The 25,568-nt window shown below is 41.5% G+C and overlaps 1 protein-coding gene across 2 annotated transcripts; it reads right to left on the bottom strand.

The window, feature by feature from the left end:
* Positions 1 to 194: 194 nt before the first annotated feature.
* Positions 195 to 24,129, bottom strand: LOC139418098 (polymerase delta-interacting protein 2-like). 2 transcript variants are annotated; one of them, XM_071167279.1, is made up of 11 exons: positions 23,686 to 23,958; positions 12,227 to 12,302; positions 11,885 to 11,979; positions 10,136 to 10,238; positions 9,495 to 9,570; positions 9,293 to 9,400; positions 9,017 to 9,153; positions 8,125 to 8,151; positions 7,568 to 7,693; positions 7,356 to 7,435; positions 195 to 3,255 (listed from the first exon to the last, which is right to left on the bottom strand). In XM_071167279.1, exons 1-11 carry the CDS (start codon positions 23,853 to 23,855, stop codon positions 3,141 to 3,143), a joined length of 1,113 nt encoding a protein of 370 aa, XP_071023380.1. In that variant the 5' UTR covers positions 23,856 to 23,958; the 3' UTR covers positions 195 to 3,140. The 2 variants fall into 2 exon arrangements, with proteins under 2 accessions (XP_071023380.1, XP_071023381.1); XM_071167280.1 differs by lacking the exon at positions 195 to 3,255 and adding an exon at positions 4,173 to 6,385 and having other exon boundaries at positions 23,686 to 24,129.
* Positions 24,130 to 25,568: the final 1,439 nt, after the last annotated feature.

The raw sequence follows: 25,568 nt of genomic DNA, 5'->3' as shown, positions 1-25,568 counted from the left end.
ATTAATGCCCAGAGATACCGTGACGAGATCCTGAAAAAACCCACTTCAGAGTTAAAATTAGGTCTGCATTTTATCAAACACAAACAACATTTATACACAATTACTATGACAGGCCATTGGACAAATTCTTCAGTAACTGGCCATCACAGTAGTATGTCGAGACTTACGGACAAAAAGGACAACCAGATATGAAGTCACTTTGACATGTTTATTAGTTACAGAATTGCTATAAATCCCATTCAGAGCTATCCTGTATATAGCGTGAAGGAGAAATAGGGCCAAGTTTCACATGCCATGTCGTCTGTTCACAATATGAAAATAAATACATAACACCAGTTTTTAAAAGGCATCTAATATTTGTCTGTTACACTGCAGTGTACAACAGTTACCAGATAAAAATGGTGTGAGCGTACTGGAGGCTTTGAACCAGTCGCATACCCTACAAGCTGTAACCTAGGAGGGTAGTCAAACTGCCCACATCACCCAAGTCATAAGAACAAATGTATATTTAAAACACTAGTTAAGTTTATAAGTGCTCTGGGTACTTGATAACATAATGTAATGTTTTCTCATTATGACCCTTTAAAATATTCAGACTAATTCTTAATTTCTTGTGGGCAGATGTACGAAAAGTTGTCCGGAGGCCAGCGCTCACGGATGATTCCGAATATTTTCCGAGATAACTATTACCTAATACAGACTGTCAACACGGTCAATTAATTATCCCTGATGACATTCAAAGTGAAGAGGCAATTTCCCATGTAACAGGATGCAGCCACATGCACTCCCATGCTGCAAACATCACATACAATTTTAAAACAGCTATAGTTCTCAAACCCATGATTTCTTTCCATTGGTTCTTAACCATCTTAAAGATAGAATTCACAGTATGGTGAAACAGCACCACTGTCCGCCACACGGCCATTGTTTTGTTGACGAAGCAGAGCTGGGGGAGAGTCGTGCATCGTAATAATAACAAAACTACATACAGTAGTGTTCTATTGCACGTGCAATGATGTCCGGAGAGGTGAGGCTGTTTGCAGTAACTTTGTTGTAATATCAGGCAGATGTGACAGTTTCACTATTAAGAACTCTAGCTTTAATATCACTGAGCAAGAAATATATTTTTACTGTTAAAATACATGTTGGAGAGTATACTGCAGGAGTCAAGTAGTCAGTGAGAGAGGCAGGTTAGAGATAAAGGAGGCCCACTGAAGGAACAGAAAAGAAATTGAAAGTGTGCTCATCTTGTCCAAAATTGTAGTTAGTGAAATAAAATAGTTGAAAAGATAAAAAAAAAAAAAAAACTTTCATATATGCTAGATAAATGTAAACAGAGCTATGTAGAAGTGATTTGAGTGTTAAAACAAAAAAAGTGTGGTATGAATCTTTTGAAAACCATAAATTCTAATCATCATTTTAAAAAGTGTCTGAGTAGTAGCGTATAATAAGGTAACACGCGTATATAACAGCGTCTTCAGAAAGTAGTCACAGCCCTTGACTTTCTCCACATTGTTTTACAGACTGAATTTGTTTTGATTAAATTGAGATTGTGTCACTGACCTACACACAATGTCAAAGTGGAATCATTTTTTTTATGAAAAGCTGAATAAGTATTCAACCCTTGTTATGTTATGCCTACATAAGTTCAGGATGTGCTTAACAAGTCACATGATAAGTTACAAGACTCACTCTGTGCTTAACACAATTTTTATACCTAAACAAACATATAAATGCAACATGTAAAATTGTTGGTCCCATGTTTCATGAGCTGAAATAAAAGATTCCAGATAATTTCCATATGCAGAAAAAGCGTCTCTCTCTCAAATGTCGTTTACATACCGGTTAGTGGGCATTTCTCCGTTGCCAAGATAATCCATCCACCTGACTGGTGTTGCACATCAAGAAGCTGATTAAGCAGCATGATCATTACACAGGTGCACCTTGTGCTGGGGCCAACAACACACTAAAATGTGCAGTTGTTACCCATGCAATTTGCATGCTGACAGCAGGAATATCCACCAGACCCGTTTCCAGAATTTCTCTACCATAAGCTGACTCCGTCATTTTAGAGAATTTGGCATTAAGTCGAACTGGCCTCACAACTGCAGACCACGAATAACCACGCCAGCCCAGGACCTCCACATCCGGCTTCTTCACCAGCAGGATCATCTGAGACCTGCCACCCAGACAGCTGATGGAACTGTGAGTTTGCACAACCAATCTGTATTCCCAGTCATGTGAAATCCATAGATTAGGGCCTAATACATTCATTTCAATTGACTGATTTCCTTTAAATGAACTGTCACTCAGTAAAATATTTGAACAAATTTCAGTGTAAATGACTACCCCATCTCTGTACTGAGTGGCATAGCGGTTTAAGGCACTGCATCTCAGGGCAAGAGACGTCACTAGTCCTTCGTTCAAATCCAGGCTGTATCACAGCCGGCCGTGATTGGGTGTCCCATAGGGCGGTGCACAATTGGCCCAGCATCATCCGGGTTTGGCCATCATTTTAAGTTTTAAACTGACTTGCCTAGTTAAATTAATTCAAGGGGTGTGAATACTTTCTGAAGGCACCACGTGCACGTCGTCTTTGCTCCCTCACGCTCGGCTGCATGTCCATCTTGCTAGCCGTCACTCAAATAGCAACACTCTGGCGAGGGGCTGAAACTCATTGGCTAGAACTCAAATTGTTAGGGGGCTGGGCCACGTGGGGGAAAATGTTTTTCTGGAAGATCAGCTCTTTCAAACTCAGGATTTCGTGGCTAATTGAGGTAAGACAGTAATTCTGTGCATTGATTATACAAGGATGACCTACACATTGAGACATCCAGCCCAAAGTGTGAGGTACAAAACAATTAAAATACTTAGTCGCCAATGTGCCACCACATGTCTTTAACCGCTTTACACAACCTCAGTGTGAGGTGTGTAACTTGTCTAATATCAGACCTCTGGCTGCATGCATAAAGGATTGCCTTAAAGGTGAAAGCGTAAATAAAGTCCCTGAGGAGAAGAGATAAAATACAAATGTGGGGGGTGAACCATTTCCACCATAAAGAAGAGGAGCCAGTATTGGCAGCCTATGTAGCAGTCATCTCTCCCAGCAGACAGTCTCTCTCTCTCTTTCCGCCCCTCTCTCAGAAGAGGAAGGAGTAGGGGCTGTCCCTACGGCCGTGGCTCTCCAGGGAGAAGGAGGGGATGGCCACCTCGAACATGGCACCGCCATGAGCCCGTTGGCAAGTAAAAGTCCCCCTGCAGAAGGCAGAAAATACCAATCAGCAGGCGCAGAAAAAAAAAAAAAAAGATTTTCAAAAAACAATTGAATTCAACAAGGATATGGCAGAGCATTCTCTTTCGCCCACTCACTCAGGGGAAATAGCTTCAGTCCCTGTGCTATGAAAAGTTTTGCTGAGGTACTAGACCAAGGGTAGGTAACTCCAGTCCTCGAGGGCCTGATTGATGTCACTTTCCTCCATCGCTAGCAAAAACAGCTGATTGCACATTTCATTCTAAACTGAAGATCATGATTAGGTGATTATTGGAGTCAGGTGTGTTAGCTGGGACAAAACTGACACCAATCAGGCCCTCGAGGACTGGAATTGCCCATCCCTGTACTAGACTGTAGTAGCCTGTACCACTAGCCACAGAAATACAGTATCTAGCACAGCATGCTGGCTAGTCTTTCAGACTTAGACAGTAACATCTCACCGAAAAGCTAAAAGGGATCTATTCTGCCAGTGCCAACAAAGCATGTTTCCATGTGTGAATCCTGAGTCAAAAATGCTGTTGATCATTCAACATAAAAATAATAATTATTAAGTTGAGTGTTATCAACTGTTTTGGCCACAGTGCCATCCTCACATCAGGACCTGCTAGTGGATGTAATGCAGAACAAATGAAAAAGAGTAGACAAAAGTGAGCAGGTCTAATTTTGGGGGAAAACATTTGTAAAATGAGCAAAAGTGGCAGCCGGGCCCATCTGCCTGTTAATTAACATTATGATTTTTGCACAGAATGAGCATTTGGCTCCTGTCCCTTTTCAGATACTGGCTCCAAATGGTCCTCAATAAAATAATGACTATCAGAAATGCCTGATTTGTGGTCCCAGTCCGCCCCTAATGCATGCAGATTAAAATGGGAGTAGACTCAGATAGTGATGGACGGAACAATTTCAATGATTCACAGAAGCGTTTATTTAGGATTCCCAAACTGAAGTCCACAAATCCAGTCACTGATTCATTTAGCCAGTCACAGTAACACAAATTTGACATTTCCATTCAAATGCATTGACTAATCAGTGTCACTTCAGCCACATTAATGCTATACAAAACTGATTCCGTCACATAAAATTGTTTATATATACACATATATACACACACGCTAAAGTATAAATTAACATTAAGAAATATACACGTGTGACCTCAGTTGTGGTCACTGTGTGGCAGTGCCTTGCCTTTACTGGAGAAACAGGAAAGTGCCAAAAAGATGAGCATGAATACTTAAATCACCATGAAATTACTAGATATACAGTAACACATTGACAACAACTTCAAATGTCTGCCATTGATTGAACAATCTAGTAATTGAGCATCTATGATTAGTGACTGGCTATTTGATCAGCAGTGAATTAGCTGTGATCATATCATAGCAGCACAAATTAAAGCGGGAATCCTTAATTGTGAATCTGCCACATTTGTTTTGGATATTACAACAAAAAAGTTACTACAAATGAACAAACAGTTTGACGCACCTCACCTCCGTTTCATCAACAAAACAAAAAAAGGTGCTGGGGCAGACAGTGGGCTGTTACCCCTAATGCGGATTCCATCATTATAAGGGGATGTACAATATTTTACAACTTAATGTTAAATCTTGAAAGTAGTCTCTGGCCCAGGAGAAACTATAATCCCTGGTTAAATTCTTTAAACAGCCAACACAAAAATGGAAGCGATAGGGTCATGCAGCATACTTTCAGGGTGAGGAACCATTTAACATTAAGTTGTAAAATACTGAACTTCCCCTTTAACAGCTCATGTGATAAACAAAGCAGCATGATTATAATTAGCTTTGCTGCCTCTGTGTTAGAGGGTTGAGGTCCTGATAAATACAGCACTGACAGGGAGTAGAAAACACAGATTATGTAGTCACCTCGGTTCTTTTTGGAAGTAGGTCTACTATGAGCGGTGTTTAGGAAGATGTTAAGCAACAGACTATTATAGGTGCTATGATGTTCAAATAAAAACACTATACTCATGTTCCTCATTGCAAACAGTCAACTGCTCTTCTTCATTTGTGTACACACAGTATGTTGTTGATGGACAAAACATAATAGATAAGTGTTTCATTCACAATGAGTTATACTTATTGATTCACTATGGCTTGGCGAGAAATGGACTTAAAATGTCTGGGGAAACGTGTCAGAGCACAGACTCAAATAACATTTTCTTTTAAATTAACGTACCATTGGAAATGTAAAGAGATGATCCAAAAACAGAACGGGTCGCTCAGTAGGATACTGAATACCATGTTTGTGTTCCTCTCAGCCTGAGCTTCTACTCGGTTTGTCCTTTTCACAGTCAAACCGGCACTGGCCTAGTTAAAAATAGTCTAACAGTATTAGGCCTAATGGTTTCAAGTGTCTAAAAGTCTTATCATTCTGGAATAGATGCAAAAGTCAGAATAGTCTGATGGTTTCCTTTCCTCATCCACTGCTGAGCCTGCCCTGCATATGACTGGTGAAAAACAGGATGGCAGAAACCTAGCTCTTTAAGCCATAGGAGTTATACTGAAGGGCAGGAGACTGGAGGAGAAAATGAAGCAATTTAAGAGTATTGACTCGTCTAGGTGGCTGACTAAATGTTGGGTAGACTACTTTTCATTAGAGAACCACAGTCTGCACCTGTCTTGACCACACTGCCATGTGCTACCAAAGCAAAGGTCACTATTGAAGTGCCACTGTAGATGTAGTGCAGACAAGGTAGTCCCCGGGTATGTGCACAATGCTTAGCTCCACAGGGCTCTCTGCAAGGTTTGGCATAGAGTCACATTCACACTTCCCAATGACTTAGTCTTGACATCGATCCAAGAGTCTAGTGCATTTGTGTGGGCAGGAGGGGCTACAGTTGTTGATTAGGTGGTACAGCCTATGTGGAGAAGAGAATGGGTGGTGAGCAGGACAGGGGCAGGCTTTGAAGGGGGTGATATGAGTGTGGGTGGAGCAGTGGGGCACTTTGGAGGATGGCATGGCACGACTCAGGCCAGTGAGGTGAAAGGGCCGGGCAGGAAGCCGTTGGGTGTATCGTCTTTCTTGCTTTCGAGGGAAAAGGGAGGGATGCGGACATCGAAGAAGGTGCCGTTGGGCCTCTCGAGCCGATAGGAACCCCTGCAGGGGTCAAAAGACAACGACAGGCACCGTCAGAGTCCGAGCCCCTTCTGCCCTGCCCAGCCGCTGCCCAGTCCAGAGTCCTACAGTAGTACTGCTATGACTCATTTTTTACTACTAGCTTCCCAAGTATTCTACTTCAACTACTACTGCTCCTACAATTAGCCTACTTCAGCTTCTACTATGACTAGGGTCATTTGACTACTACTGTTTCCACTGACAATATCCATGCTTCTACAGTATGCTACACAAACATAGCAATTTACTTACATATACACACGCACAGCGTGTCCCTCATCGACTAATACAACAAACCTGGCACAGAGTGGGCAAACCTGGTCAAATTAGGTAAATAAATTGCCCGATATCACAAGTCAGAAAACTTGAGGAAGTTTTCAGAGCGTATTAACCACAAACAAAGTGTGTTTGTTCATTGGAGCTCAGACCCATACTTGAAATTCCATATTAGGATGATTGAAAAGAGAGATAGCTCTCACACACACACACACACAATGCAGTAGCCAATGTCAGTTTCCATAAAGACAAGAGTCCGAACTACGTGCTGCTAAAGCTCAACCATACTAGTCTCTACTAGGTTTGCAGAATTCGGGTAACATTGGGGGAATCTGGCATTGCATTGTCCAGATAGGGTGAAAGTTGAGGTACTTTCAGTACATTTTTCTTCTGTTTGGCACCTAATGAACCATTTTACAATTCTGCGTGATGTTTGAATTCTGCATGATGTTTGCTATATGGCACATATTGTCTATTATGTTGATTAGGCTAGTATTCATATTAGGGTGGAAATAAACCCTGCCATCATAGTAGGTTACTTGGACCAGGAGGAACAAAACATGGTCACCACTTGTGTGACATTCTGCCATACGTGTTCTGCTGGTACAAAGTGTCTACTTTTTGACAATGGGCAGGTGTTTCACAGTGCGTGTGTGCGTTTCTTTGCAAGACTCACCACATGTGCCCGCTGGGTGCCTGCAGTGAGACGTGACTGCTGTACTGGAAGGCAGGCTGCTCTTCAGACAACACTGGCTCCTACACACAGTGAGGGGGTATCATTTGGTAGACAAGTCTTTACCACACTTTTTTTGACCTTCTCCAATAGATTTTGAAAAGGAAAGGATGTGAGGAATCAGGAAAGATGAATTGAAAGCAGCCGAGACTCACCCGTCCCACCACTCCTCTGCCACGGACCGTCTCCAAAGTGCCTGAGAGGCTGAAGATCCTCCAGTGTCTCTCCCTCAGTTGCACCACCTCCTCCCCCATGTTCTCCAGACGGATACAGTACCGCCACTGACACACACACACACCGAGCAGTGAGCCAACGGAAACCACTCTGGGCGCGTCTGAAATGCCACCCTATTTCCTATGTAGTGCACTACTTTTTACCAGGGCCCATGAGGCTCTGGTCAAAGTAGTACACTCCAAAAAGAATAGCATGGCATTTTGGATGCACACTGACTACAGTAGTATGCAGGTACGTCGGCACAATTGGCGGTTTCTATGGGAATGGGAAGCTAGCTTGTATGGCTAAAATTGTAGCTAGATTCAGAGATTCAAAAAAATAATGACAGCACCACCCAAATATCACTGTTTTTAGCCTAAAGAACACCATGAAATGGATTGAAGTGAATATAATTGTTTCCTCATATCTGACAGTTTGCTAGCACACAGTAACAACAGTCGCTAGGCTACAGTCATCAGTGGCAGCTTCTTTGACTTACCCAATATACGTGGGAATTCTGGGCTTCCTGACAGAGAAAATGACATACATAAGCAAAAGTACAAACAGGTTCTAATCATGACTGGGGCACATTCAGCAGGGCGGAGTTGTGGAACCAGATAGAAATACAGTGAGCTCTAAAAGTATTGGGACAGTTACACGTTGTTTTGACTCTGTACGCCAAATTATACAATGACGTTGAGGTTAAAGTGCAGACTGTCAGCTTTAATTTGGGGGTATTTTCATCCATATCGGGTGAACAGTTAAGAAATTACAGCCCTTTTTGTACATGGTCTTTCTCACTCACTCATCATTCATTCAGTAGTATTCGTAATCATGGTAGCATAGAAATATTGTATTCTTATTTACAATAAAAGTGACTCCAAAATGACAATGTTATTTACCATTAATTTCTATTGGGAACTATATAATCTGAAACACCCAAAATAAACCAATGCCGCCAACAAGTTTGTAGAGTCACAAGCTTGATGTAATCATTGGGTTCAAGGAATATGGGACCAAATACTAAACTTGTTACTACTTTAATACACACAAGTGCATTTGTTCTAATTCATTTGTTCCCCTAAAATGGCGGAACTATGTACAAAAATAGTTGTAATTTCTAAACAGTTGACCTGCTATGGATTAAAATACCCTAAAAGGTCTTCACTTTAATCTCATAGTCATCACATCATTTCAAATCCAAAGTGCTGGAGAAGAGCCAAAACAAAAAAATTAACTGTCCCAATACTTTGGAGCTCACTGTATGTTATGTAGAACAACATGCCTCTGACATCTAGAAAGGGAATCACGTCAGCTCTATTCATTAAATTTCTTCCACAAAACGTGACCCTGATTCTTTATTCCCTTAGAGAAGTGGTGTGGGGGCGTACCCTCATGCCCATGTAGAAGGGAATAACAGTAACGCGGATGTTCTCCGTGGTCTCGCGGTGCACGTCCGACAGCTCCAGCCATGGGTGGTTCTTCTCCTGCCACGCCTGCAGCGTGTCTCGTGGTATGAATGGGGGAACTGGAGAACGGGTCACAGAGCAACGGTCACATTTTAAACTTTGGGATTTACCTGCCAACAAGTTCTCATTCATACATACGCATTACGTTTACTGGCTAACTGACTGAATACACTCAAAAAGCCTTTTGGTTTGTAGTACCTTTGGAGGCATTGAACTGGAGGAAACGCTCAAACAGCTCATGCTGAATGGGGACCTGGTCTGTGGAGTTGTAGGGCAGGATGTCTTCATGACTCACATAGTCCAGCCCTGAGAGAGTGAGAACGAGAGTTAGCTCAGTGCATTAATTCCTTTGTGCGACAGTAACTAAGTATTAGCAACACTTAAAATACATCTGACTCACCTGGAATGGCATAAAGCGCCCTGCTGTCATCGTGATTGGCCAGAAACGTCACCGCCTCAGTCTGTGATCTCTGAGACTGACCGACACAGACCATTTATAAGGAGACAATTAGGGTCGCAAAATCAGAAGAACCAGGGTTTGTGGAAAACCTAGGAGTTTTGGGGAAAGTTACCATAATTTTGCGGTGTGTGATTTAGACAATAGTGATGGGGGGAATCTCGTTACACGTCTCAATATTATTTTTCTACGAAATTGATTTGAGATTCCAAGTATCTATAAGAAGATAATTTTTTTAAAAGTAGTATTGTTTGCACTAGTCAGGTGTACCTGGGCCAAAATGCAAGTATTTTTTAAAATTCTCTAGCTTCTTCTCTAGCTCTTTAAATAGTGAGCCAACGTGTTTAAAGCATTTTAATTTCCCTAACTGATAACTTGTTTTCTCATGCTCCCTCATCTCTCTGCAGCAGACATGTAGTGAGCAATATGTTTGGAACACCAAATCACAATATTGAGTCACAATACATATAGAACGATAATATCACATCATGAGGTCCCTGGCAATTCCCATCCCTAACAGACAATGCAGAACCAAGTCAGAGTACCAGTGGAGGTAGTTGACAACCTTTGGGTCAGATACTCACAATGTGGGGACAGTCCCTGGTGTCTATCAGAACCTGATAGTATGTGTGAGTTTTCCCTTTCACCTCTTTGGACCGGTGTGCCCCAGGGGGTTCCGTAGGCTTGCTGGGGGCAGAAAGCAAGCAGAGGAAAGGTGTCAATGAAGAATAACCAGTCCAACAAGAGCTAGACCACTTCCAAACCAATCCATTTCCATTACAAACTGCCTGTGACATGTTTGGATCTTATGGCTACATTGGATATAGCACCCTACTCATTATATACAGTGGGGCAAAAAAGTATTTAGTCAGCCACCAATTGTGCAAGTTCTCCCACTTAAAAATATGAGGACTGTAATTTTCATCATAGGTACACTTCAACTATGACAGACAAAATGAGAAAAAAAATCCAGAAAATCACATTGAAGGATTTTTAATTAATTAATTTGCAAATTATGGTGGAAAATAAGTATTTGGTCAATAACAAAAGTTTCTCAATACTTTGTTATATACCCTTTGTTGGCAATGACAGAGGTCAAACGTTTTCTGTAAGTCTTCACAAGGTTTTCACACACTGTTGCTGGTATTTTCGCCCATTCCTCCATGCAGATCTCCTCTAGAGCAGTTATGTTTTGGGGCTGTTGCTGGGCAACACAGACTTTCAACTCCCTCCAGTCGTCCTGGTCCCTTTGCAGAAAAACAGCCCCAAAGCATGATGTTTCCACCCCCATGCTTCACAGTAGGTATGGTGTTCTTTGGATGCAACTCAGCATTCTTTGTCCTCCAAACACGACGAGTTGAGGTTTTACCAAAAAGTTATATTTTGATTTCATCCGACCATATGACTTTCTCCCAATCTTCTTCTGAATCATCCAAATGCTCTCTAGCAAACTTCAGACTGGCCTGGACATGTACTGGCTTAAGCAGGGGGACACGTCTGGCACTGCAGGATTTGAGTCCCTGGCGGCGTAGTGTTTTACCGATGGTAGGCTTTGTTACTCTGGTCCCAGCCCAGCTCTCTGCAGGTCATTCACTAGGTCCCCCCGTGTGATTCTGGGATCTTTGCTCACCGTTCTTGTGATCATTTTGACCCCACGGGGTGAGATCTTGCGTGGAGCCCCAGATCGAGGGAGATTATCAGTGGTCTTGTATGTCTTCCATTTCCTAATAATTGCTCCCACAGTTGATTTCTTCAAACCAAGCTGCTTAGCCTTCCCAGCCTGGTGCAGGTCTACAATTTTGTTTCTGGTGTCCTTTGACAGCTCTTTGGTCTTGGCCATAGTGGAGTTTGGAGTGTGACTGTTTGAGGTTGTGGACAGGTATCTTTTATACTGATAACAAGTTCAAACAGGTTCCATTAATACAGGTAACGAGTGGAGGACAGAGGAGCCTCTTAAAGAAGAAGTTACAGGTCTGTGAGAGCCAGAAATCTTGCTTGTTTGTAGGTGACCAAATACTTATTTTCCACCATAATTTGCAAATAAATTCATTAAAAATCCTACAATGTGATTTTCTGGATTTTTTTCCCTCATTTTGTCTGTCATAGTTGAAGTGTACCTATGATGAAAATTACAGGCCTCTCTCATATTTTTAAGTGGGAGAACTTGCACAATTGGTGGCTGACTAAATACTTTTTTGCCCCACTGTAGGTCTAGTGGACTACAAAAGTAGTGCTCTATATAGGGAATAGGGTGGTATTCCAGACAGTGGAAAGCACGCTAAGCAGACAGGTGTTGTGGAGACATGGGTGACCGTGTGAGGTGGTGTCATCACCTCTCCGTCGCAGGAATGACGTCACGGTCGTAGAGGCGGGCGTGCCAGGGGAAGAGCACGATCCCCCTGTAGCCAAACACACTGTGCAAGAATAACTGGGGAGAGAGGCAGACAAACTTAAGGCTGTGTGTGGAATAGCTTGGCAGTGAGTATAACAGTTGATTAAATAGAAAACCCTGCCAGGTTGGCAAAGTATTTTGCTTATCATAGAAATTGAATTAGCTATATAATTAGTAATTTTATTGCTATGGCCCTAAGGCAGATCCCTGGGGAAACCCCATGTAAAATTGTTAGTCTCTAATGTGGAGTGAAATATCAAGTTGTGGTTGGAGACCCTCTCACCTGTCCTGTTTCATATTTCCCCTGCTGTTTGGGAGCCTCAAACACTCCTACTGTCTCCAGCACCTTCCCCTCTGGCCTGTAGGACAAAGCAAATCAAGACGTTAGGAGAAGAACAAGTTACAAGACAGACACTGACTTATGTCATGACTTGTCCTTCCAAAGTTATCCATGTAACTCCCTCAGCCAATTATTGATCAAGTTGTTGACAGTGTCTTAATTGCAGGCGTGATTTGTTCATTGCATAGGGGATCATGTCACTAAAACCAGTGGAGTGGAGAACAATAAAATAAGCAGACTCAAGTAGGGCTGAGGCAGACATTACATTGTGTCAGCCGGTTATTGTCATGCAAAAAGACTGCCAGTCTCACCGTAATTGACCGTTAATTAACATAAACACGTTTAGCATCTCCAGGAATACTCGCTGCATATAGTGATATAAATCAATTTGATATACTCCATCTCAAATCCATTATTTTAGTCAGGTCTAAAGAAACATATGATGAACAGAATATGAGTTGACCTACTGTATGTTATCTGGCTATGCTCCATGCCGATACCCGAGTGACGCAGCGGTCCAAGGCACTGAATTTCAGTGCTAGAAGAGTCACTACAGACCCTGGTTCGATTCCAGGCTGTATCACAACCGGACGTGTTTGGGAGTCCCATAGGGAGGCGCACAATTGGACCAGCGTCGTCCGGGTTAGGGTTTGGCTAGGGTATGCAGTCATTGTAAATAAGAATGCTCTTATCGTCATAACCGGCCGCGACCGGGAGGTCCGTGGGGCGACGCACAATTGGCCTAGCGTCGTCCGGGTTAGGCCGGTAGGGTTATCCTTGTCTCATCGCGCACCAGCGACTCCTGTGGCAGGCCGGGCGCAGTGCGCGCTAACCAAGGTTGCCAGGTGCACAGTGTTTCCTCCGACACATTGGTGCGGCTGGCTTCCGGGTTGGATGCGCGCTGTGTTAAGAAGCAGTGCGGCTTGGTTGGGTTGTGTATCGGAGGACGCATGACTTTCAACCTTCGTCTCTCCCGAGCCCGTATGGGAGTTGTAGCGATGAGACAAGATAGTAGCTACTAAACAATTGGATACCACGAAATTGGAGAGAAAAAGGGGTACAAAAATTACAAAATGTGTGTGTATGTATGTGTATGTATGTATGTGTAATATATATATATATATATATATATATATATATAGTCCTCCGATACACAACCCAACCATATATATAAAATAATGTTCTTAACGGATTTGCCTAGTTAAATAAATAAAAAAATACAATGATAGAATTTAAATTCTGTGTGTTTAATGCAGGCCCTGAAATCTTCATCCCTAACTACAACATTTTCAGACAAGTTAGAACAGCCAAATGGGGCATTGTTGCAATCTACTGCAGAGATAGCCTGCAGAGTTCTGTCCTATTATCCAGGTGTGTACCCAAACAATTTGAACTTCTACTTTTAAAAATCCACCACTCTAAAAAAGAAGTCTAGCCTTTGCCGCCTGCTAAAGACCTCCCTCTGCCCCAGCTGTGCTCTGGACAGCATATGTGAACTGATTTACGTTACACTATTGAGAGTTGTGCAAGACGTAAAAAGGAGCATGGTTTGTTTACTTACTGTTTTGAATACAGAGGGCCCCATCTACAATTTGATCGATTATTAACGTTTAAAAATAGCTAAAGTTGTATTACAAAAGTAGTTTGAAATATTTTGGCAAAGTTTATAGGCAACTTTTGAAATGTTTTGTAGTGACGTTGTGTTTTTGTAAGCTGTTTTTTTCTGGCTCAAACGCGCTTTATAAAATGGACATTTTGGGTATATATGGACGGAATTAATCAGAAAAAAAAGGACCAATTGTGATGTTTATAGTACATATTGGAGTGCCAACAAAAGAAGCTCGTCAAAGGTAATGCATGTTTTATATTTTATTTCAGCGTTTTGTGTAGCGCCTGCAGGTTTGAAATATGCTACCTTCTTTATTGACATTGTGCTATCATCAGATAATAGCTTCTTAATGCTTTCGCCGAAAAGCTTTTAAATCTGACATGTTGGCTGGATTCACAACGCGTGTAACTTTAATTGAGTATCTTACATGTGTGATTTAATGAATGTTTGATTTTATATCATTATTTGAATTTGCCGCGCTGCATTTTCCCTGTTTTTTTTCCCCAAGTGGGATGCAAGCGTCCCCTATACCATAAGAAGTTAACACCCCAGCCATCCTACAATCTAAGCTTGATGCCCTCAATCTCACACAAATTATCAATGAACCTACCAGGTACCACCACAAAGCAGTAAACACGGTATCATCCTAACCAACTTGCCCTCTAAATACACCTCTGCTGTTTTCAACCAAGATCTCAGCGATCACTTCCTCATTGCCTGCATCCCTAATGGGTCATCGGTCAAACAACCTCCACTCATCACTGTCAAACGCTCCCTGAAACACTTCAGCGAGTAGGCCTTTCTAATCGACCTGGCCGGGGTATCCTGGAAGGATATTGACCTCATCCCGTCAGTAGAGGATGCCTGGTTATTTAAAAAAAAAATGACTTCCTCACCATCTTAAATAAGCATGCCCCATTCAAGAAATTTAGAACCAGGAACAGATTTTGCCCTTGGTTCTCCCCAGACCTAACTGCCCTTAACCAACACAAAAACATCCTATGGCGTTCCGCATTAGCATCGAACAGCCCCCGTGATATGCAGCTTTTCAGGGAAGCTAGAAACCAATATACACAGGCAGTTAGAAAAGCCAATGCTAGTTTATCAAGCAGAAATTTGCTTCCTGCAACACAAACTCAAAAGTCCTGGAACACTAAAGTCCATGGAGAATAAGAACACCTCCCAGCTTCCAGTTCTCTGCTGCCAATGACTGGAACGAACTACAAAAATCTCTGAAAACTGGAAACACTTATCTCCCTCACTAGCTTTAAGCACCAGCTGTCAGAGCAGCTCACAGATTACTGCACCTGTACATAGCCCATCTATAATTTAGCACAAACTACCTCTCCCCCTACTGTATTTATTTTGCACCCCATTATCTCTCTACTTTGCACATTCTTCCACTGCAAATCTACCATTCCAGTGTTTTACTTGCTATATTGTATTTACTTTTTTTTTTGCCTTTACCTACCTTATCTCACCTCATTTGCTCACATTGTATATATACTTGTTTTTCTACTGTATGTTTGTTTTACTCCATGTGTAACTCTGTTGTTGTATGTGTCGAACTGCTTTGCTTTATCTTGGCCAGGTCGCAATTGTAAATGAGAACTTGTTCTCAACTTGCCTACCTGGTTAAATAAAGGTGAAATAAAAATAAATGTAAAAAAATGCCACACCTGTCAGGTGGATGTTTGTATTGGCAAAGGAGAAATGCTCACTAACAGGGATGCAGACACATTTCAGGGATTTTTAATTTCAGCTCATGAAACCAACACTTCTACATGTTGCGTTTATATTTTTGTTCTGAGTAGTTACGTAAACCTGAAGACTAAAGGTGACTAGAGATAGTATGTGTGTATTGCTGCCCTGACAATGATCCCCCCCAAAAAAACAGCTTGCTTTCAAGGTACTGGCATTGGTCCAAAGAAGCTCACACCTTATTGCATTGACAAGGTTACTGGTGTGGCCTAACTTTTGGGCTCCCATCAACAGTGGAAAACTGTAATAGTGTGTCAATCATTGTCTCATTTCATCAGTGTTGCCTAAACGTTCTATCTACCTGACTTGCACATACACCTAGTGAACAAAACATTAGGAACTCCTTCCTAATATTGAGTTGCACCCTCTTTTGCCCTCAGAACAGCCACAATTCATCGGGGCATGGTCTCTACAAGGTGTCGAAAGCATTCCACAGGGATGCTTACCCATGTTGACTCCAATGCTTCCAGAGTGGTGTTGTTGGCAGGTTGTCCTTTAGGTGGTGCACCATTCATGAGACACACGGGAAACTGTAGAGCGTGAAAAACCCGGCAGCAACACAGTTCTTAACACAAACCTGTGCTCCTGGCACCTACTACCATACCCCGTTCAAAAAGGCACATATTGCCCATTCACCCTTCGAATGGCACACATACACAGTCCATGTCTCAAGGCTGAAAAATCCTTCATCTGCGCTGATTGAAGTGGATTTAACCTCTTGATCCTACTTGAGACGCAGACGTCTCAAGTAGGCACCTGGAAATGCAAATGCGCTACGCTAAATGCTAAATGTACTCGTTAAAACTCAAACGTTCATTAAAATACACATGCAGGATATTGAATTAAAGCTACACTCGTTGTGAATCAGATTTTTAAAATGCTTTTCGGCGAAAGCATGAGAAGCTATTAACTGATAGCATGCAACACCCCAAAATGCCTGAAGGCGACGTAAACAAAATAATTAGCGTAGCCGGCGCTACACAAAAACGCAGAAATAAAATATAAAACATTCATTACCTTTGACGAGCTTCTTTCTTGGCACTCCTATATGCCCCATAAACATCACTATTGGGTCTTTTTTTCGATTAAATCGATCCATATATACTATATACCCAAAATAGCCATCTATGGAAACTGTGTAATTCAGAAAAAAACATTGTTTCAAAACGCTGCGTCATTTTTTTAAATTAAAAAAAGTTGACGATAAACTTTCACAAAACACTTCGAAATACTTTTGTAATCCAACTTTAGGTATTAGTAAACGTTTATAATCTATCAAAATGATCACGATGTGTATTCAATAGCTCCACGTCTTGAAATCATGGTCGGAAAACTCTCCTCCAAAACATCCTGTCGGAGACCGGAAGAAATGGAATCCCTCTCCTTTGTTTTCCCAAGAAATAACTCAGGAAAATGACGACAATGGCGACATCGTGTGGAAGCTGTAGGAATTGCATCCGTGTCCATATTTAATTTGGTGTCCTTTAAACAATACATGCAAGTGGCGCATGGATATTATTTTCAGCTTTCAGTGACCAGTTTGTCTTGCGCTTTTCGATGAAACACACGCTCTGTTATAGTCACAGCCGTGATTTAACCAGTTTTAGAAACTTCAGAGTGTTTTCTATCCACACATACTAATCATATGCATATACTATATTCCTGGCATGAGTAGCAGGACGCTGAAATGTTGCGCGATTTTTAACAGAATGTTTGAAAAAGTAGGGGGTATTAACAAGTGACATCAATAAGGGATCATAGCTTCCACCTGGTCAGTCTCATGGAAAGAGCAGGTGTTCCTGATGTTTTGTACACTCATGGCTATGGAACGCGTCTTTGCGTGTCAAAAAAGACACGTCAAATAACACCGACTAGGTATCCCCCTTTCCCTTTGACGTGTCAAATAAGCTTGATGACCAATCAGGACCTGAATATGACTGCACATCAATTTAGTGCATTCATAAATTTATTACGTATTTATTACACCATCACTCGTATTTCATGTCACAACGATACGTATGCTATGATGCTGGTATTGCTGTCTTGCGCATCTACAGTGCTGGTCATAAAAAAAGCTATCTAGCTGCTCCGTTACAAATGTTATTCTCCAAAAACATAGCAAAATGACAATCTGTTACAGTAGCTATAGTTAGCTAGCTAACTATACAGCTAGTTGTCATCGAGTAAAATAAACCTAATTCACAAGACAGTTCTTATTTGAAGAATGGTGGTTGGACCCATCTATGTGAAGCTACCCACAATAAGGATTAGCCACAATAGTGGACTTTGCAGTTAGCCTTCAAAATAAAAGTATGTAATTAACAGTGATGCAAATGAACACAAATCGTAGAATGCCATAATTGAATAGATGTAGCAGTAGACCTGGTTTATACTAGAGGTCGACCGATTAAATAGGGCCGATTTCAAGTTTTCATAACAATCGGAAATCGAGCATTTTGGGGCGCCGATTTCCGTTATTTAAAAAAAATAAAATAAAAATACCTTTATTGAACTAGGCAAGTCAGTTAAGAACACATTCTTATTTTCAATGACGGCCTAGGAACGGTGAGGTTAACTGCCTTGTTCAGGTGCAGAACTACAGATTTACACCTTGTCAGCTCAGGGGTTCCAATCTTGCAACAGTATAGTTAACTAGTCCAACGCTCTAACCTTTGCACTCCACGAGTAGCCTGCCTGTTACGCGAATGCAGTAGAAGCCAAGGTAAATTGCTAGCTAGCATTAAACTTATCTTATAAAAAAAACAATCATAATCACTAGTTATAACTACTAATCCAGTTTAGCAGGCAATATTAACCAGGTGAAATGTTGTCATTTCTCTTGCGTTCATTGCACGCAGAGTCAGGGTATATGCAACAGTTTGGGCTGCCTGGCTCATTGCGAACTAATTTTCCAGAATTTTACGCAATTATGACATAACATTGAAGGTTGTGCAATGTAACAAGAATATTTAGACTTAGGGATGCCACCCGTTAGATGAAATACCGAACAGTTCCGTAATTCACTGAAATAATAAAAGTTTTGTTTTCGAAATGATAGTTTCCGGATTCGACCATATTAAATCACCAAAGTCGTATTTCTGTGCTTATTATATTATAAGACTATGATTTGATATAGCAGTCTGACTGAGCGGTGGTAGGCAGCAGCACGCTCGTAAGCATTCATTCAAACAGCACTTTCGTGCTATTGAGGAGCCAACATGTTTGTCGAGTAAAGAATGGATTCCAATAGACTTTGTCACAAGAGAAACTCGCTCTACAGTTCATGTTTGACAAGCAGCGCTCACCCACCACCATTAAGGTGTTCGCGGCAGCGATTTCAGCTTGTCATGAGGGTTTGGCAGAGACAACGTCTTGTCACCCTCTAGGGAAACGGTTTCTATTGAAAACGCAGCGACTTAGGCCAATGCCTAGAGCCATGCTGCCCCAGTGGGATTTAACTTTGGTACTCGAGGCGCTCTGCGAGACGCCGTTCGAGCCACAATCAAATCCCCCTAAAGAAGTTCTATTAAAACTTCTTTGGCACAGGTCGCTAGCGACCCACATCGACAACATCCGGTGGAATTGCAGAGCGCCAAATTCAAACGACAGAAATAGTAATAAACATTCATGAAAATTCAAGTGTTATACATCGGTTAAAATATTAACTTCTTGTTAATCCAGCCGCTTTGTCAGATTTCAAAAAGGCTTTACGGTGAAAGCATAACATGCGATTATTTGAGGACAGTGCCCCGTTTACAAAAGCATACTAACATTTTCCAACCAAGCAGAGCCACGAAAGTCAGAAATAGCAATAAAATAAATCACTTACCTTTGAAGATCATCTGGTTGCAATCACAAGGGTCCCAGGAACATAAATTGTCCTTTTGTTCAATAAAGTCCTTCTTTATATCCCAAAAACTCAGTTTTGTTCAGTAATCAACTGGCTCAAAGGCGATCAAAACATGCAGACGAATACACCCTAATAGTACCGGTAAACTGCGTCGAAACATGTCAAACGATGTCTATAACTAATCCTCAAGGTGTCAATTATCTAAATAATCAATCATATTTAAACCGGACAGAGTATTCAAAAGAAAGGAAAAAGAACGAAGGGCGCGCAGTGACGCAATCCAGTACGGCATGCTTCCCCAGTCCCCTAACCAAAAGGCATTTTTCTTTGTCGTTTTTCAGAAAACAAGCCTGAAACCATGTCTAAAGACTGTTGACATCTAGTGGAAGCCATATGAACTGCAATCTGGGCCCTTACCAATTACAATGGAAAAACCACTCGCATCAAAAAAAAATCCACTTCCTGGATGGATTGTCCTCGGGTTTTCGCCTGCCATATCAGTACTGTTATATTCACAGACATTATTTTAACAGTTTTTAGAAACTTCAGAGTATTTTCTATCCAATGCTACCAAGTACATGCATATCCTAGCTTCTGGGCCTGGGTAACAGGCAGTTTACTTTGGGCAAAAGTTACGACGGCACTGTTGCTTGCTTTGACTACGGCCAAGCGCATCAGTGATTTGTGTGCTCTTTTGACGAGACCCGACTGCCTTGCCATTAATGGTGATCTGAACAGAGCGGTGTTACATCCTAATCCGGCATTAATGCCAAAGGTTATCAAGAGCTCATATAGGTCACAGACCGTTAAGCTGTGGGCCTTCTCCTCCTCCTCCACACAGAGCAGAGAGAGAGGCTTCGCCTGTGCCCGGTGCGCACCTTGGCGTGCTAAGTGCAGAGCACGGCGATGATTAGGTCGATGCCTCAGCTGTTTGGGTGTCACGGTGCTAGTACACTTGGTAGACCGCTGTCTCATTGGCTTTGCGAAGGCATTGAGACGGCTTATGAGGTGGCAAGGTGGCCATTGCCTCAGGGCATAAGAGCCCACTCCACCCGTGGAGTAGCAGCGTCTACGGTCCTTTTCAGAGGAACACGGGTAGAGGATATTTGTGCAGCGGCGTCGTGGTCGTCATCGTCTCCTTTTATCAAATTCTACCTGTTAGACATGTCGTCTAGCTCTTTCTGTACTCAGCGTTGCTGAAGGGAGAACTTGAGTTAAGGATGTAGGGCTATTGGGCGGGGTTCCCATTAGGTCTGCTCTTTTTTCAAGGAGAGAGACGTTTGACATGACCTCTGTTTGACACTGTCAGTACAGTAGGGAATGTCTTGACTGCCCACCAGTGTATCACTGTGTTGGGGCTGCGTGATGAGGGAAATAGTACTGTAACTAGTGTTACTTTACTATTAGACCGGTCACTAAATTTTATGGAATATTGAGGTATCAACTATCTGCCGAGTCAGATTAGTATAACCTATTTTCTAATGTCTGCCCGCAAATCATTGGCTTTGCCTATGGATTGAGTGTGGCGGGTTACACTGAGAAATCAGTGAGTATGCCTTCTAAATTGGTTCAGCCTGCACTCAGCATTGCTGATGTGAAGGCTAGAACTAAGGTGAGAAACGCAGGACCAATGGACAGAGTTTCCATCAAGTCCGCTTTTTCCTATTAGAATGACATGACAGTAGAGTCAAATATAACATTCGGCCCACAAGTCTATGACTGTGTTTGGGTGAATGGATTAGGGATATAGTACTGTAATACTAGTTACAGAACTATTAGACCAATCGTAATCCCAACCCTATAAAGAAGGTATATCAAAGGTCCTTACACCTTGAACACACAGACAGAGTCATTGCGCAAAATGGTACACAACATAATGTGGATGTGTGTGCAACAAAAGTTCACCATTCACCTTCTGCTACCATATCTGTCAAGCCGTCTATGCAAACAATTTGATGCATACTAGTATACCATATACGGGGGTATTTGTAAAAATCCACGGGATGGTTTTTCAATACTGTCAAAACTATTTATTTGAAGTTAACAAATGTGAATATTTTTAGCTACTTTTTAATGTATTACCTGCAGTCAACTTGTGCAATACATTAGGAGATAAAGCAGATTGCGTTCTTCATTTCACTTGTCACATTATGAAGCTTACCATAGTTCCCCAGAACAGTTGAGCCAGATACGTGCTTGTTTGTAAATAGAATAAAATAATCCATAGCGTTCTATATGTATCGGGAATCTGTGCGACGCACATGAGGTGATGGAAGTTACACTTGTATGCAATCCACTACATACTACGTTAGCCATCAGATATCTTATAACTGCTTTCTGACAGAAGTCAAAGAGTTCTGGATGAGTTCTGTACAGTTGCCATTTTTCCCGTGCTTAGTACAAGTGTTTATTTTCCCTCTGCTCCATGTACATATGTTGATCTTCCTTCAGAAAAGCATGTACCACAACTTCTCATTTACACAATTTCCCTCATTCACATTTTCTTGTAAATGTCCACACTGGTTGAAAATGACATTTGGTAGCTACTAGTTATGTTTGTATAACTTTATGAGCTGGATTTGCCTGCCTTTGCAATTAGTTTGTTCGTTTTCATTTGTTACCAGCATTAGTTTGTGCTAATTTTGTTAGCATTCTGGTACTTGAGGCCCAATGGGCTTTTCTTGAGTTTTTAGCGACCCCTTGTGTGCCAAAACGCTATGACTCAGTACAGCAGGCAATGCGTGTTAATGTGCAGCATCAAAAAACACCTTAATTCAAAGACTTGTGTAATGGAAAAAAGCATCCTGATCAAGGACTAACAGTTAGATTGCTAGCTGTTATGTATTTGAGGAGCCAATAGTGCGAAGCTACCATCTGTGGGATTATGACATAACACCTCTTAATCAGAATACCCCTAAATGTAATGATGCCATAGCGCCGCAGATCTTCGGTTGGCCAGGGATAGCCTGCCTCTTTTGGCAGGTGAGTAGAGTTGTTCGTAATGGGGTTGGGGTGCAGCTGGATTAGTTACAGCCCCTCTCCTGATGCGCACCGCATGTTTGTGAGGAACCTGGTGCTAAATAACTTGTTTATGACCCGATTCTTGCCATTGGCCAGATGTTGACATTGGCAGACATTTGTGTTTGAATCAGGAAAGTTTCCTTTCACGACCTCTACAAACCAGAATGTTGAATACACTTACATTTTTACATTCTTTACCGGTTGTTCTGCGGTTGGTCCTTTTGGCAGGAGGCATGAGACAATATATCTACAGGGAAGTAAGTATATGTAGCCTAGTGGTTAGAGCGTTGGACCAGTAACCAAAATGTTGCTAGATCAAACCCATGAGCTGACAAGGTAAAAATCTGTCGTTGTGCCCCTGAACAAGGCAGTTAACTCACTGTTCCGCCATTGTAAATAAGAATTCGTTCTTAACTGACTTGCCTAGTTAAATAAAAGGTAAAATTATAAAATAAAAAAAGCGCTGGTAGTGCATTCCGATTACTATCACCTGACGCATGCAAAGAACCATAAACCCGTGCACGAGCTCAGCAAGTATGCGGACAAGTCCTGAATTTATTTATTTTCTTCGTCCTCACATACTTCAGGTGATAGAAATCTGAAAACACAACCAGCGCTTTGAAACGTAATTATACTTTCCTGTGGATATAGTGTCTCACATTTTTACAGCCAAAAGGACCAACCGCACGGACAACCGATAAAGTACATTAAAATATAATTGTATTTAACATGCTGGCTGACACCTTCCTGATTCAAACGTTAATTTCTACCCGAAGTAGAATCCAATGCCATTCAACGTCGGGTTTCCAGGCAAGTATTGTAATTAACGAAGTTACTATGATACAAAGGATGCAATGACAGTAATTGGGAACTTGACCTTGACGTGCAGTAGATTCTGTAGTCAAAACAACCTGCGTTCGCTAACCAGCTAACTAGTTAACCTACCGATCTAACGTTAGCTAGCTAAAAACAAGTAACTAGCTAGCTAACAATGCTATTAATGAAAGGGTACTATAACCAGCTTTTGGTGGTTTTGTTTTAAAACAGACGCAGGACAGTAACAACTGTTACAGCTAACTGCCAGTCGGTCAGGCTAAATTAGTTAGCTAACAAACGTGAGCTACCAGCCGTAGCGAGTTAACTAGCTAATATCTAACTTACCTTGACGACATCAACCGTTTCTGTTGGACGTTGAACAAGCTACCTGATAAACGCGTCATATTCGGAGTTTGTCTACTGTTTAAATCGACATTTAGTACACTGATGGCGTGTTTTCTATTATATTTATTAACCGTGGACAACAAGGTCCGACGAATGACACAGGCCGCCATTTTTGTTTAGATTAGCATTTGCAATGGCCTGGAACCCACACGCGCCTACACAGTATTTTTGGTTTGTAGCATTCTTCTTCTTCGATGGTATATTGGCGATCTCTCAATTTAATGTGCATTCCGCCACCTACTGTACAGGATTACCAAAAATGTAAAAAAAATAAAATAAAAAAAGAAATCAAACAACTTTTCTGAAAAATACATTCTAAAATAAAACAGGCTCAAGGGGCACCTGAGTCTTGGTCTTCCAGCTCCAGTGCCCCTTGCAAGTCGCAAAAACCTTTCTGCCGCAGCCACAATAATGTCCAGTTTCTTAGATTTCTGCCATACAGTTTATAACTGTGGCAATGAACGCCACAAAATCCATCTTTTGCCTGGCAGCAAACATATATATTTACTATAATATATTTATTTATTTAAGTAGGCATGTCAGTTAAGAACAAATTCTTATTTACAATGACAGCCTACTGGGGAACAGTGGGTTAACTGCCTTGTTCAGGGGCAGAATGACAGATGTTTACCTTGTCAGCTCTGGGATTCGATCTAGCAACCTTTCAGTTACTGGCCCAATGCTCAAATCAAATTTATTTATAAAGCCCTTCTTACATCAGCTGATATCTCAAAGTGCTGTACAGAAACCCAGCCTAAAACCCCAAACAGCAAGCAGTGCAGGTGTAGAAGCACGGTGGCTAGGAAAAACTCCCTAAAGGCCAGAACCAAGTTTTTTTTAAATTTATTTTTATTTCACCTTTATTTAACCAGGTAGGCTAGTTGAGAACAAGTTCTCATTTGCAACTGTGACCTGGCCAAGATAAAGCTTAGCAATTCGACACATACAACAACATGGAACAACAACATGGAATTAACAAAACATACAGTCAATAATACAGTAGAAAAAAATAAAACCAAAAAGTCTATATACAGTGCAAATGAGGTAAGATAAGGGAGGTAAGGAAATAAATAGGCCATGGTGGCGAAGTAATTACAATATAGCAATTAAACACTGGAATGGTAGATGTGCAGAAGATGGATGTGAAAGTAGAAAGTATACTGGGGTGCAAAGGAGCAAGATAAATAAATATAGTATGGGGATGAGGTAATAGATGGGCTGTTTACAGATGGGCTATGTACAGGTGCAGTGATCTGTGAGCTGCTCTGACAGCTGGTGCTTAAAGCTAGTGAGGGAGATACAGTGCCTTGCGAAAGTATTCGGCCCCCTTGAACCTTGCGACCTTTTGCCACATTTCAGGCTTCAAACATAAAGATATAAAACTGTATTTTTTTGTGAAGAATCAACAACAAGTGGGACACAATCATGAAGTGGAACGACATTTATTGGATATTTCAAACTTTTTTAACAAATCAAAAACTGAAATATTGGGCGTGCAAAATTATTCAGCCCCTTTACTTTCAGTGCAGCAAACTCTCTCCAGAAGTTCAGTGGGGATCTCTGAATGATCCAATGTTGACCTAAATGACTAATGATGATAAATACAATCCTCCTGTGTGTAATCAAGTCTCCGTATAAATGCACCTGCACTGTGATAGTCTCAGAGGTCCGTTAAAAGCGCAGAGAGCATCATGAAGAACAAGGAACACACCAGGCAGGTCCGAGATACTGTTGTGAAGAAGTTTAAAGCCGGATTTGGATACAAAAAGATTTCCCAAGCTTTAAACATCCCAAGGAGCACTGTGCAAGCGATAATATTGAAA

Source organism: Oncorhynchus clarkii, chromosome 10 (assembly GCF_045791955.1).
Source record: "Oncorhynchus clarkii lewisi isolate Uvic-CL-2024 chromosome 10, UVic_Ocla_1.0, whole genome shotgun sequence".
Taxonomy (NCBI): domain Eukaryota; kingdom Metazoa; phylum Chordata; class Actinopteri; order Salmoniformes; family Salmonidae; genus Oncorhynchus; species Oncorhynchus clarkii.
The sequence above is the reverse complement of the archived record's forward strand: the minus strand, read 5'-3'. Positions and strand labels throughout refer to the sequence as shown.

Coding starts and splice junctions, on each gene's coding strand:
- LOC139418098 (XM_071167280.1), bottom strand. CDS start 23,855: ATGGCGGCCTGTGTCATTCGTCGGACCTTGTTGTCCACGGTTAATAAA. Junction 9,154..9,292: donor CCAGTTCAATGCCTCCAAAG/GTACTACAAACC, acceptor CCCGTTCTCCAG/TTCCCCCATTCATACCACGA. Junction 7,694..8,124: donor AGAATTCCCACGTATATTGG/GTAAGTCAAAGA, acceptor TGTGTGTGTCAG/TGGCGGTACTGTATCCGTCT.